Genomic DNA, 15007 nt, shown 5'->3' with positions numbered 1-15007 from the left:
ATTTTGTTCAGAATCATTGCATCTAGGTTCCTTAGGGATATAAGTCTATATTTTTTCTGCCCTTGTTGCATCTCTGTCTGGTTTCGTTATTAGTGTGATGCTAGCTTCATCAAAGGAATCTGGAAGGATTCCCTAGTCTCCAGTTATGCAGAACTGTTTGAGAAAAATTGGTTTCAGTTCTTCTATGAAGGTTTGACAGAATTCAGCTGATAAGGCATCCAGTCCTGGATTTTTCTTTTGTGGGAGATTTTTTTATTACCTTTTCAATTTCCATGGATGTGATAGGTTTGTTTAGGATATTAATCTGCTCTGAGTTTATTTTTGATAGATGCTATGTATTTAGGAATTAATCCATTTCTTCCCAATTATTTAATTTTGTGGACTAGAGATTTTGGAAGTGTGCCCTGATTATTCTTCCAATTTCATTGATGTCTGTTGTGATCTCTCCTTTTTCTTTTCTGTTTTTGTTATTTTGAGATCTATCTCTCTCTCTCTCTCTCTCTCTCTCTCTCTTTCTCTCTTTTGCTTGATCAATTTGGCCAGGTGTTTGTCAATCCTGTATATTTTTTTTTCAAAGAATCAACTCTTCATTTCATTGATATTTTAAATTGTTTCTTAGTTTCCAATTCATTCTTTTCTGCTCTAATCTTAATTATTGCTTTCCATCTTAAGATCTTTAGGTTGGATTCTTCTTGTTTTTCCAGAGCCTTTAGGTGTACCATCAGGTTGTTAATTTGTGATCTCTCTGTCTTTGTAATGAAGGCCTTTAGGGCTATGAATTTTCCCCTTATGACTGCCTTCCTTGTATAGAATAAGTTTTGGTAGGCATTGTTTTCATTATCATCCAACTCTAGGAACTTTACAATTTCTTTTTGATTTCTTCCATGACCCTTTCATTGTTTATTTAGTCTACAAGAGATGTTGGAGTTCTTGATATGTCTCTTGTTAATTTCTAGCTTTAAGGTATTGTGATCAGACATGATGCAGGAAGTTACTTCAATTTTCCTTACTTTATTAAGGCATGTTTTGTGGCCTAAAATATGGTCAATTTTGGGGAAGGTTCCATGGGCTGCTAAGGAAAATATGTATTCTGTAGAGTTGGAAAGTTCTATAGATATCCATTAAGTCTACTTGATCTATGTTGTTGTTGAGCTCTACTATTTCCCTGTTGATTTTCTGCTTGGATAATCTGTCCATTGATGATAGTGGAGTATGGAAGTCTCCAACTATGATGGTGTTGCTGTTTATTTCTGTTTTATTGTCAAATGGATTTTGTTTTATAAACTGTGATGACCCTGTGTTTGGTGCATATATATTTTTTGTTGTGATGTACTCATGTTGGATCTTTCCCTTGATGAGTTAGAAATGGCTTTATTTGTCCTTTTTGAAATCTTTTGGTTTGAAGTATATTTTATCAGACATTAATATTGCAACAGCCACCTGCTTTTTATTACCATTTACTTGGAATAGCGTTTTCCAACTTTTCACCCTGAGGAGGTGTCTATCTTTAGTGGTGAGGTGGATTTCTTGAAGACAGCAGATAGAAGGGTCCAGTTTTTTGATCCATCCTGATAACTTGTATATTTTGATTGGTGAGTTAAGACCATTAATGATTAATGTTATTGTGAGGTTTGAATTAATCTCTGCCATGATGAGGTGCTTTATGGGTCTGGTGATTTCTTGTGTTATATACTGTTTTGAACCTGGTCTATTTTGGTTATTGTCTTCTTCTTCTTTTTGGCTCTTGAGATTTGTTAACTGTGCTTGTGGAGTATTCCCTCAAGTGTTATCTGTAGGTTTTGCTTTGTGTTCATAAGTTTTTCTTTCACCATCTATTATAATGGGTACTTTTGCTGGGTAAAGGAGCTTGGATTAGAAGCCATCATTTTTCAGACTTTGAAGTTCCATTTGAGGCCCTATGGCTTTCAAGGTTACCATTGAGAAACATGTTGTAATTCTGGTGGGATTGCCTTTGTATGTTGTGAATTGATTCTCTCTTGCTGCACTTAACCCTCTCTCTTTCTTTTCATTGTTAAGAGATTTAACTATGATGTGTCTTGGAGAGTTATTCTTTGGTCTTCTCTGTTTGGTATTCTGTGGGCTTTTTACATATGGATGGGCCACTCTTTTGCAATATTTGGAAATTTTTCTTCAATAATTTTGTTGAATATGTTCTCTATGCCTCTGGTCTGGATTTCCTCTCCTTCCGTTATACCCATTATCTGGATGTTGGTCATTTTGGGATATCCCACAGTTTGCTCATATTCTGTTCACATTTTTTGAACTTAGCAAAATTTTTGGCCTCCTGATAAACTTCTTGTGTCTTATCTTCCAGATCAGAGGTTTTGTCTTCTACATGAGTAACTTTGTTGGGGAGTGGTTCTAGAGAGGCTTTTATAATTTCTATTTGATTTTTGTTTTCTATTGTGTTATTTTGCATCGGGTATATCCTTTTTTGAGGTATGATTTCAACTTGAGTTCTGATTCTTTTTTTTGTTTCCTGTAGTTCATTCTTGCATTTGATCAAGTCTTCATTAAGCTTAATCAACCAGTTGTTGAGATCTTCCACTTCTTGACTTACTTTCAATTTATTCACATCTCTTTGGAGGGTTCTAATTTTTCTTCAATTAAATTAAGCCTATTATCAAAAGCTGAACACTCTACAAGATGATTATGTTCAATTTCATTGATGTGATTGTGGGGTTTTTGATACTTTGCTTCTAGTTTGGCAATTTTTAAAAAATCTGGGTCAGGTCTCATTGGTTGTTGTGCTTTTATTTTGGGAATGAATTCATGTTGATTTCTCTATGATTTCATTAGAGGCTAAGTATCCTTGGTGGAGTTCTCTCATTTTTCTGACTTTCATTGTGTTTTTTTGCATTATTGTCTACCCATTTTAGGAATACTCTTCATTTCATTGTGGAGGAAACAATTTTTTGTTCTTTGGCCTGTTTACTCTCTGGCTCAGGTGAACAGGGATGTTGGTACTTAGTGGCCAGTCAGGATACCTGAGCAAAAGGCCTGTTTCCACAGATCATACAGGATCTCAGCTTCCCCAAGCAAGGCACAATGGGACCTAACCAGGACCAGGAGGCTGTGGGGAGCAAAGGAGCCAGGGATCTTGTCTACTTCATGAGATGCCATCCAGCTCACAGACCAAGAAGGCAACCTAGACTGGGGAGGTGGGAGTATACCTTACATAGCATTCCATTACTATTTTTAGATACCTGTTTCATCTTATTTGTGATGTCAATAAGCTGAATGTGAAATATTAATCCACACCTCAAGTAATTCATACCTTTTTAATTTTTTTTGTTTATTTGTATTTATTTGTGAGCAAAAGAGAGAGAGAGAGAGGGGGGGGGGAGAAATGGGCATGCCAGTGCAAGCAAACTCCAGATGCATGTGCCACCTTGTGCATCTGGTTTACATGGGTACTGTGGAATTGAACCAAAGTCCTTTGGCTTTATAGGCAAATGCCTTAACTGCCAAGGCATCTCTCCTGCTCCCAAAACATCTTTTCATAAGAATCAAGGTCACGTAAGTGGTGGCACAAACCTTTGTAAACCTAGCATTCCAGGGACTGAGTTAGGAAGATGGCCAGTTCAAGGATATAGTGGAATACAAATGGAACCTTGTCTCTGAAAAATAAAAACAAAATTAACAAAGTCACAAATAATATCAAGAATAATTTTGGGATTAATAGCAAAACAACTGTAAATGGATAAAAATGATTTCATATCTCCTAAACACTGTCCAAGAGACTATTTTCTAATTTTTATAGACTCCAGAATAAGTCAAGCTGTGCTCAATTGCTCACATTAATAATCAATGCTTTAAAAAGTTGTATTTTAGTTAAACATGCATATAATGTTACAAAAATGCACACCATTGTGAAACAATATTGATGAATGACAATTGGTTATATGTAATGTTAAAAAGCACTATGAGTCCTCATTTTGTTTCCTAAAAATACTTGAAATTCATCTTTTTTTTTCATTGTAACAGATAGATCAGATACTGATTTATCAGCAAACTGAACTTCTAGAAGGTATGTACTCATGGAATTCCCCACATTTCTAGATGGGAAAGAGGTTGATACAGACAAGGGCATATTTACCTCACAAAAGCAGGACTCTGGATAACATAGGATGGCAAATCTGATTATTTGCAATATCCTTCCTCATTAAATCAGAAGCATTACCAGTAATTTCTGAAAGTAAGTAAATGTTATGATGGTTATCAGCCCCTATAGACATTACCTTAGAAAGGAAAAATTAGGACTCACTTTTTCTCTCCTCCCTCTGCATGACACTGAGTTCTTTTCTCACCTAACCTGACCCTCCAACCCCAGCTCTCTCCAATTTTTCATCAGCCTTGACACTTGTACAGAACCTCAGGCTCCCATGGGACATTACCATAGTGAGTGACTCCTTTGAATTTTGGTGGGAATGTTCTGGAAAATCATCAGTGTCCACAGTTCCCTGGGAGTTCAGATGAGCCCTACAAGGTATGTGTTCCATGGGCTGTAACTCCCAGCTCAAAGTCATCAGCCTGTGGAGTTGGAGATGCTGAACAGAAGCCCTGAAGACCTACTTTGCACAAGAACACTCCTGCTTCCCTGGGAACCAGGTGCCTCTGTATGTACCCTTGGTCCACTGCTCATCAAGTGCAGGAAGAAACTTAGGATGGTACTAGATATTTCTGGAAAGTGTCAGACTTGGGTAGTTACATAAACCAATAGCGTCTTCCTTCCCCATTTAAGGCATGAGGAAAACTTGGCTGTTACCTAGAAAATGTTAAATCCATCTTTATCTGCTTAAAAAATAACTTTGTACTGGTAAAATTTAGAGTATGCATTTTATAGCCAAAGTTTTAGATTTTATTACATACTTTCTAGATATTACATGTAAATTCTTATAATGTAAGTCATTAGATATTTGTGGTATTTTGGTTTAAATTTTTCTAAGCCACAGTTTTTTTGAAAAGGAACATTTTTCTAACAATTTATATTCTGAATTTTTAAAGATATTTAATTCTATAGTAATATTAAGTGGAATTGAAAGCCTAAAAAGTCAAACAGTATACATCACATAGCATACCATTACTATTTTTAGATACATATTTTGTCTTACTTGTGATGTTAATATGCTAAATGTGTAATATTAATCCACACCTCAAGTTATTCATACCTTTTAAATTTTTTTGTTTATTTGTATTTATTTATTTGAGAGCAACAGAAAGAGAGAGAGAGAGAGAGAGAGAGAGAGAGAGAGAAAATGGGCATGCCAGATCCTTCAGCTAGTGCAAGTGAACTCCAGATGCATGTGCCACCTTGTGCATCTGGCTTATGTGTGTTCTAGGGAATTGAACCTCTAACCCGGGTCCTTAGGCTTCACAGGCAAGTGCTTAACCTCCAAGCCATCTCTCCAGGCCTCTTTTTAAAATATTTTATTTTTATTTATTTATTTACTTGACAAAGAAAGAGGAAGAGAGAGAGAGAATAGGCATGTGGCCTCCAGACACTGCAAACAAACTCCAGACTCATGCACCCCCTTGTGCTTCTGGCTAAGGTAGGTCCTGGGGAATCGAACCTGGGTCCCTTGGCTTTGCAGGAAAATGCCTTAATTGCCAAGCCATCCCTCCAGCCCAAGTTATTCATATCTTAATTTGTTAAAAAGAGATGTTTTAACTCTGCATACCTTTTCCTTAAACTGAAAGGTCTTATTACTTTAAATATTAATGAGTAATGTAAAAAAAGAAAAGTCGCTGAGAACATTTTCTGCATATGTGACTATGTCAGACATTTTTATCTTCCTCTAAAAACTCAATAGATGCTAATGATATAACGATAGGCTACAGATTCCTTTTAATTTTTTTAATCCTGGGTATCAAATTCAGGGTTTTGTATGTAGTAGGCACTCTACCACTGTGCTGCACCCCCAGGTTTGCCACAGGCTCTTTTGTTGAGTTTAGTTTTCCAAGGAACTGAGAATTAGAGGCTGTGTTACATAAATGATCTACAGATAAACAAGTACAAATCATTCTTCATACTTAAGCAGCTAGTTGGATAATAAATGCTCTCAAGAATTAATTTAACTTTTTAAGTTCCTTTTTTAAATTTTTTTTGTTTATTTTATTTATTTATTTGAGAGCTACACACAAAGAGAGAAAGAGAGAGAGAGAGAGAGAGAGAGAGTGTGTGTGTGTGTGTGTGTGTGCGCGCGCGTGCGCCTCCAGCCACTGCAAAGGAAATCCAGACACGTGTGCCCCCTTGTGCATCTGGCTAACGTGGGTCCTGGGGAATGGAGCCTGGAACCGGGGTCGTTAGGCTTCACAGGCAAGTGCTTAATTGCTAAGCCATCTCTCCAGCCCTTAAGTTCTTTTTATAAAGACTCTTGAAAATATTTGACTGTGTTAGATGTTGAGGCCAAGATTAGCTTTTAAATTACTTGGTCTAGGTCCTGTTTGAATCCCAGCAAAGATGCTCAAGCAAGTCCACAATGGAAGGATATGTGAAGGATATCTACACATGACATCTTCCTGTGACAAATAAGACGATGAGTTGACTCTTCCTGGCCCTGAAAGAGAGATGTATCCCATGTGTAAATCAATATGGGAAGCTCTTTTGTAGGATGGCATTTGGGTGTGCGCACTTTCACTGTGAAGATGATTGCACCCGTAGATGCAGTGTTCACTTAGAATGCGCATAGTACTGTCTAGCGTTATCATGTTACACGGTGGGGCCTGAGTTGTGCTTGCTCCTCTCTCACACCCCTCGTCTAGTACCCAACACCACTCCACCAGGGTTCCCTGGGTCCAGTGTAATACTCTAATTCACCTTCAATTTTCACTCTTCTTTTTGCAAGTATGCACAGAGTAAGCCCTCTCATTATTGAAATATATTGCAAAAGATAAGACTTAAATATGGTTTACAAAATAAAATACCAAGCCAATTGATTTAATGTAGTACATCATAGAATTTAAGCATAGCATTCATCCTGTAATTTTTCCACATGCATGAAGATTGTCAGAGAAGTGGACAGTTTTCCATATACCCAGTGCCACTACCTGCCTGCAGGCTACAGACAGGCTTTCCTGACAACCTGTGAGATGAATAAATGTGACTTGTTGAATTCCCATGGCTCACATAAGCACTCTTGACTTCCTTGGTATACTAGTCTCTCCTTTCTCTTTTGCTTTTTTTTGGCCTGGGTCACCTCTACAGTTTTTCTTTTCTTTTTCTAATGCTTCTTGGAGTGTCATATAAAATGGGTCTGGCAAGACATTATAATAATGTAGGAAAAGTCAAATAATTTTAATATATTGATGATTCCTCTTTTTATTTTTAGCTGTTACAGGCTTTGAAAGTGCTAACAAATACAAAATTGAGAATAGCCATGGACAGAAGGTTTACTATGCAGTGGAGTACACTAATTTCTGTACCCGAAATTGCTGTGGGGCATATAGGCCTTTCACCATGAGGATCTTTGACAACGTGGGGCAAGAAGTCATAACTCTGAAGAGGCCACTAAGATGTAGTTCATGTTGCTTCCCGTGCTGCCTCCAAAAGGTCTGTACTTACCAGGGCAGTTTTCAAGATTATGTAGTGAGAATCTCCATCCTGTTATTGAACTTATATAATTAAATAAGATTTAAAGGCACATTGATCTATAAGCTATATTTTGGATTTAGTCAACTGTACAGGAAGGAAGTCCAGGGAACAAAAGTGCATGATAGGCCTGTACTCTGAGGAGTTTACCTTATGTGGTGGAAGAACAGCTCAGACTAGTTCTGGATGCAGAATAAGGTCTTACAGGGCAATTTGTGCAAATTTCTTATCAAAAATAACTGTGAGAGGGATGGTCAAACCAATAACATTGCATCTTTGAGATTGTATCAAATTAATACACATACTTTTGTCACTGTAATAAGGACTCACTGGATGGCAGTAGTGTCTGCTTTATCTTACTTGGCAGTAATCACTACAAATGTATCTTCATGGTAAACACCAGGGCACACAGAGTGTACAGAGAAGGTGCCTTTGTCTGGCTCTTACTGGCCTTCACCCAGGTCTGTCTGCATAAGCCACTAGTTCTGCAAAGTCTGTCCTGTGAGCATGGCTTAAGAAGAGTGAGCAGGGTAATTGAGATCTGATACTGAACTCTGCTGGAATAAGCATCTCAGGAGACGAGGTCAACACGGAATGCTCTATGCCCGAGTACCACCTTAGCTTGGATCGCAATATGTGGTCTTTGTAAATGATTATTTACTGATGAGCACCTTGAGCACTGCTATGTCTCCCAGGTAAGAAACAGCAGAGCCACCAGTCTAGCGCTTAGAGTATTTTCATTGCAGTTACATTGGGAATCATCATTGAAACAAGTGCACCAGTGATCATAGTTATGTGGAGACCACTGTCCCCATTTTTAAGTGAATTTAAGACAGTAGTTTGTGAATAATGAAGACAGTTTTAATAAGTAAATACAAACAATAGTACAGTTCATTGTGTTAAATGTTGTAGAACAGTGATGAATGCTTGCAGGCTGCCCATATCTCAGTTCATCTCATCATGTGGGAGCTGAGGATTCTGATTCCTGCCAGTTAATTCACTTCTCTTCTGTGCAGTTACAGCCTCCATGCAAAAGGGAATGGTGTAGCACCGATATACTAATAAGCAAAGCTACTCTTAGACAACACAATGACAATTCTATTTTACAAATGTCCTTTCTCTTTTTGCAGATAGAAATCCAAGCTCCTCCTGGTGTCCCAATAGGTTTTGTTTCTCAGACCTGTCACCCATGTCTCCCAAAGTTTACAGTTCAGAATGGGAACAGAGAGGAAGTTCTAAAAATTATTGGACCATTTATACTGTGCAGCTGTGGAGCAGATATTGATTTTGAGGTAACAGATTTGGAAATGTTTATAGGATTTTATATTATTTTGTGAGATGTTACAAATATGATTTGTATTATAAATGATGAATATACATGCATACATACCTACAAATTTCAAAAGAAAATGTGGTCAGAGAAATACTTAGGTGAAAAATACAGAGTCAAGTTAATAGAGCTATTCACAATTCCTCTGTTAGCTACTTTTCCACTGCATCCAGTCAGGAGACAGAGAGAGATGAATGCTGGTGCTCAGCTCACTTTCTCCCCTCTAATCACCCAGAACTCTTATTCATAAGATGGAAGCACATTTGGGGTACTCTTTTCTCTTCAATTAACTTTCTTAAACCACCTTCATAAATATATCCACAGGGGTGTTTCTATATTGAATTTAAACCCTGTCCAGTTGACAATGAAGATTAATTATCACCATATCTAATACTTTTACATATCCTTTCTGTACTGCAACAGTGCATATTATCTCTTGTAAATTGAACATTGCCTTGCTGTCTTAGTCTTGTTTCTAAGCCTGTGTTTCCTTCCTTAACCTAAAAATCCAAAAGAAGGTGCCAAGGGATATGTTTAGGAGGTCTTCTATCTTTAGTTCCTACAAAACCCCACTTAGTGAGAAATAGTCTTCATAAGTTAGAAGAGTTAGAATGTGTACTGCCCAGCCATGCTTCTCTGTTATCTCTCCTTATTCTTATATTGTGTTAGGTCCTTGTACACATAACATATATTTACCTTGTGGAGAAATTCCTTTATGGCAGTTCTTTAACAGGTGACCTATATTGTAAAACTGGGGGATTCTGTAACTTCATCTTGACTTCCTGATTCCCTTCAAAAGCTAGAAAACCTAGCTAATAACAAGGCTTGTATTTCCAAGGAATGAACAAAGATATTCTAAAGCTGTCAAGGTAGGGCTGTCCTCAAGATAGGATTTTGTGCTTTGGCTGGCATCTTCAGACTTCCTCTCCCAGTTCCTTTTGCTATATTATCTGCCTGGCTTCTATAATTGTATGGGTTAAACTCATGTCTAGAATAGTTACACAAACATAAATCTTTCCTTCATTGACTTCAAAGTCTAATTGCAGAGGTAGATGGTTCTAAGAAAATAAAAGTAATACAAAGATCTTACATGGGATCTTATGAATGGATGTGTGTGTGTGTGTGTGTGTGTGTGTGTGTGTGCGTGTAAGATTCTGTGCACATATTTGTGGGCATATGTGTTCAGATATGTAATATGTTCTTTGAAGACTTATATAATGATATGTGTAATCTTAGTTTTGCTCATATGAGATATCATTCCTGCCAAATATTGAGACATGTGAAAAGTTATTTCAATCTCAGAAACAATATTAACAGAACTTACACTGACAAATAATTTATTTCTCAGAAACAAGTGAGAACATTGTGGAACATTGTGCATTTTTCATATGTAATTTCTAAAAGTTAATATTTTACCTAGAAACTCTTCCAGTGTTTAGACACATGTGATTCATGATAGTGGTAGAATAATTGTTCCATGTTATTCCAACTATGCAAATAGTTTTGTTCTTTTTCTAGAACTTTTAAAGATTTTCTTTTCATTCCTTTATTTTGTTTTCAATTTAGATCACATCTCTTGATGAACAAACAGTGGTTGGCAAGATTTCCAAGCACTGGTCTGGTTTTGTGAGAGAGTTATTGACAGACACCGATTTCTTTCGGATTCAGTTCCCATTAGATCTTGAGGTGAACATGAAAGCAGTGATGCTGGGAGCTTGTTTCCTCATTGTAAGTCTGTTCTTGCTAAATCTGGTTTCTGCTGGACTCTCTGGAATCATTTTGCAATAATTAGGTAAACTGTATATTTGAAGATTATCATTTTAAGTTTCTAGGATTTATAAAAGAGTTCACACTTTGTCCTAGTCATGAAATTCTATATTATCCTTACACTATAGACTCCTAAGTAAAATGCTCCTTGTCTAAATTATCTATGCCATTTCAAACAGGAAGATGCAGAGGTTGTTTGTCAGTTGGAGAGTCTCTGACTTTAATCAAAGCCAAGGCTTTGTAGTGCCTGTGACAATTCTTTAGTAAAAGTTTTACTAACACACCAGCTCTGTTTATTTTAATTTTTAATCAATGATTGTATATATTTTTGAGGTATATATGATATTTTGATCCATGTATATATCATGGGATTATTAAATTTTAGTGAATTGCTATATCTATGACCTGAAGCAATTATCTTTAATTTGGAATGTGAACATTTACAATCTATTTATTTAGCATTTTCTAAAATGTACAATGCATTGCTAGCTATTAACTATGGTTGGAACTTCCATCTTCAAACTGTGGAACCTTTGAGACATTTCCATTTTTCCCAACTCATCTAACCCCAACCTCTGGTAACTACTATCGTATCATCTTTCAATCTTTGACTTCAACATTTTTACACTCTAGATGTGAGTTTGTGCTGCTATTAATTTTTGTGCCAGCTTATTTCACTTAAAATAAACTTCCAGATTAATTCCATGTTGTGGTGGTGGAAAAGTGCATATTAGTTCATCTGCAGAAGAACCACATTTTCTTTGGTTCACTTTAGATTGGATTGGTATTATGAACCAAAGTCTAATTGTATGCTCCGTACTGGCTTCACACTCAAAAGTACACTGCTTTCCTCTCAAGTGCTGAGATCACTGATGTGAACCACCAAATCCATCTCAGTCCTCAGTTTTCTCCATATGGTTACTGATTTCTGTTTCACTGCTGAAAATTAACTTTGATATTTTTCTTCTTATCTAGGATTTCATGTTTTTTGAAACAACTGCAAGCATGAAAATACATTTAGGGATGTGGTAATGGATTAATGAAAGTATGTTCAGAAAAAGTAAAGCTTGAATATGGACTATCTCAAAGGAAAATGGTTTTCTCTTCTTGGTGGAAATCACTTGTATTTGAATTAATTAAACTGTGATGTCTTTAACTATAGTTATCTGATTTTAGTTTTTAATTAATTATGGTTATTGCCTGTATCATTGGCTTATAAGTATATTTAAATATTCATACTTAATATTCATTGTGGATTTGAGGGAAAGGATATAGGTATTGTAAACTTTGTGTTGACAACTATGTTGAAATTTAATCCCTGATCTATTTTCCATTTTATAGCACAAGCATTATTTAAGTAATTTTAATAAAATACATTCAGTTCCCTATTAAATTTAGTTATAGTTTATTTCACACAAAATGCCTAATATTATTTTGAAAATACTATTAATGCAAGATTTTTGAGTTCAGGAGGTGTCCCCCAGGCATGTGAACCCTGATTTTTGGGTCCTCATACCATTAGGAAAGAATTACTAACATGAACTCCAAAAAGGCTAAATTATGAATTGTCAAGTTTATTTAGGGAGAAAACATGAGTTATGAGGTTTTATTGTAGGGGAAAGTAAGGTCCATGGAGTAGGCTAGCTGAAAGTCTCAAGCCAGAGTATAATACTCCTTCTTGCCTGGCATTTAAGGGAGAGGGGAGATGAAGAGACACACACATATGGAAGACAAAGCATAAAAACAAAAAGATTTCCTTCAAATAAAAGACCAAAGGGGATTAAGAAATAGTGAAGGACTCAGATCAAAGGAAAATCGTGTATAAAATCAAAGTGAGAAAGTACCACAAAACATGACACAAGTAGAAGGAAGCAGAAAAATACCCAGGCTTAGAGAAGTACTTCCTTCCTAGCTAGGCTGGGAAGGAAAGAGACAAGTTTACATGTGTGCTCGGGTCAGGTCAGTGGGGAAAAAAGAGAGAGAGCTGGTCCATGTAGTTAACCTTCATATGAATCAGATATTCAGACTACACTGAGTAGAGAGATCTGCTTGATTCTTGGGCTCAAGAAACTGACCCAGAAAAGTTTGGCTAAGGATTAGGCAGAAAGATCCTGCTGGGAGCATTGCTGGCAGCCACCTTGGATCTCCTTGTTCCCTCTTTGGGCTTCTGTTTCTGAGTAACTCCCTTTTAAAAACTTTCTTACTCCTGTTTCTCCTTCACTATCTATTCAAAAAGGTGTTGTTTATTTTTTAAATTTAGAAAGATTTTGCTATAGAGCTTAGAAGAAGGAAAGAAGGCAAACCAGGTAAGGGTCCTAAGAAATGGGAAAAATCAAACTGGGGACTCTGATCAAAGGCCTTGTTTCCTTATAGGAAAAGGAACTCCTTTAGGGAGGAAGAGATAAGGGGAAAACAGATTAATCAGATTTCTAGGGTAGGAGCAATCAAATTTCTAACCTTTAGCAAGGCTGGGAGGACTCCTGTAGAGAAAATGAGATAAGGAAAGACCCAGACAAAAACTGCTAGTTTTCAAATTTATAAGCTGAATTGATTCCTTTTGAAAGTACTATAAATTATCAAAGTAACCAGCCTCAAATATGTGAGAATATTAAGACTAGGAGTTAAATTAAATGTCAGTAAAATGATAAATATATATTTTTTCAATGTTATAGGCATTCTTTTAAATAAATTGAGGATACCATCACTATCATTTCATTAGTTTGTCAATCTTTTGGTAAGCCCAAACTCCAAGAACAGGCCAGTTTCTTTGCCTTGTCTTTCTTGCATAAAGGATGCAATTTAGGCATTACTTTCAGCTCCCTGGTTCTTGGATTTCCATTCAGTGAATTCAGATGTGACAATTGAATGAATATAGCATTGTTACATGAACACTTTCTTGGATAGAAATCTAGTACTTACTCCCTTCCAGGCAGGGCACCCTCTATAGATCAAAAGCTGATTCCGCTGAAGATTACCCTGGCAAACAAATGAGTTTGCTGGGCTTCCTTACAAAACGTGGGTGAGGGGTTATTTATAGGAGAGTGAATACTTCAAAGCAGTCTTAGCATTAATCAGTCTCTCAGCTTGGATAATGGCCCTCTCACCACCCATCTACCCTTGTAACTGCTTAGATGGAAAGTGATTTTCTATATCTATATGCTGTATCTCTCCCTGTGGCCCCAAGACCATGGGCATCACTTCACACAGGGAGCATCTGAGATCTCAGGTGAGGATCTAATAACTTTCCCAAACCCTACTTCTCTGAGGGAATTTGTACAGGCCCCAATCTAAAAAGCCTAGCTTCTTCAGTAGTTGTTTCCCTCACAAAACTGTGCCACACAAGATGAAAGGACTGGCAGAGTTTATTAACTAATGTGAAGCAGTCTTGGGATAGAGAGATTGCTCAGTGGTTAGAGGTGCTTGCTTGCAAAGCATGACTGCCTGAGTTCAATTCCCCAGTACCCATGTAAAGCCAGATGCACAAAGTGAGACGTGCATTGGGAGTTTGTCTTCAGTGGCAGGAGGCCCTCATGTGTTCATTCTCTCTCTCTCTGCAAGGAAAGAATGGGCAGGAAGGAGGGGAGTGATAGTACCAACACATAATATGTCCATGAAAGTTTCTACTTAATAATAAAAGATTAAAAAAAAAAACAGTAGCAAAACACCAGGGACCAAGGCAGAGCTCAGATTTCTCTACATGCCTCTGGGCTGAGAATTACGATCTACCCCCCAAACATACCTTAGTGCTAGACCCCAGGATCTGCTCATAGTGACACCTCCTCCAGTCAGGCAACTAGAAATCCAAGTTACAAGCTTTAATAACACACCTGAGTCTATAGGGGAACATGCATTCAAACTATCACAGTGACCACAGAGGCCATTTTACTGGCTTACATTTATAGTCAGGCTTTATGCTATTTCTAAAGGAGACAGCTTTCCTGAGGGACATTTTCCTATAAATTGACAGGCTCAGGTAGAAGTGTATTTTCTGGTGACTCTTAGAACACTTGTGATGGACTTGGCTTAGTGCTTAAAGGCACTTGCTTGCAAAGCCTGAGGTCCAGGATTCAATTCCCCAGTTCTCATATAAAGCCAGATGCACAAAGTGGCACAAGTGCCTGGAGTATGTTTGCAGTGGTAAAAGGCTCTGGCATATCTATAATCATTCTCTCTGTACTCATTTTTCTGTCTCTCAACAAAAAAGAAATATTATTTTAAAAAAATACATAATATTAGCATCACCTGAAGGACTAAAGAGGTGGAACACTGGGGATGAAATGTATAAGTTGGGAAGGGGT

At 37.0% G+C, this 15007-nt stretch overlaps 1 protein-coding gene across 1 annotated transcript in view; it reads left to right on the top strand.

Annotated features, from left to right (window-relative positions):
- The window catches only part of LOC101602725 (phospholipid scramblase 2-like), a 53415-nt gene extending 41674 nt beyond the window's left edge, over positions 1–11741 (top strand). Inside the window, exons 3-7 of the mRNA XM_004663598.2 lie at positions 4009–4051; positions 7353–7573; positions 8743–8904; positions 10509–10670; positions 11685–11741. Coding sequence (XP_004663655.2) covers positions 4009–4051; positions 7353–7573; positions 8743–8904; positions 10509–10670; positions 11685–11741 — 645 coding nt within the window. The remainder of the gene's footprint in view (positions 1–4008; positions 4052–7352; positions 7574–8742; positions 8905–10508; positions 10671–11684) is intronic.
- The last annotated feature ends 3266 nt before the right edge of the window (positions 11742–15007 follow it).

The sequence above is a fragment of the Jaculus jaculus genome, chromosome 17 (assembly GCF_020740685.1).
Source record: "Jaculus jaculus isolate mJacJac1 chromosome 17, mJacJac1.mat.Y.cur, whole genome shotgun sequence".
NCBI lineage: Eukaryota > Metazoa > Chordata > Mammalia > Rodentia > Dipodidae > Jaculus > Jaculus jaculus.
Note: the sequence above shows the minus strand (reverse complement) of the source record. Positions and strands in the feature narration are given on the sequence as shown.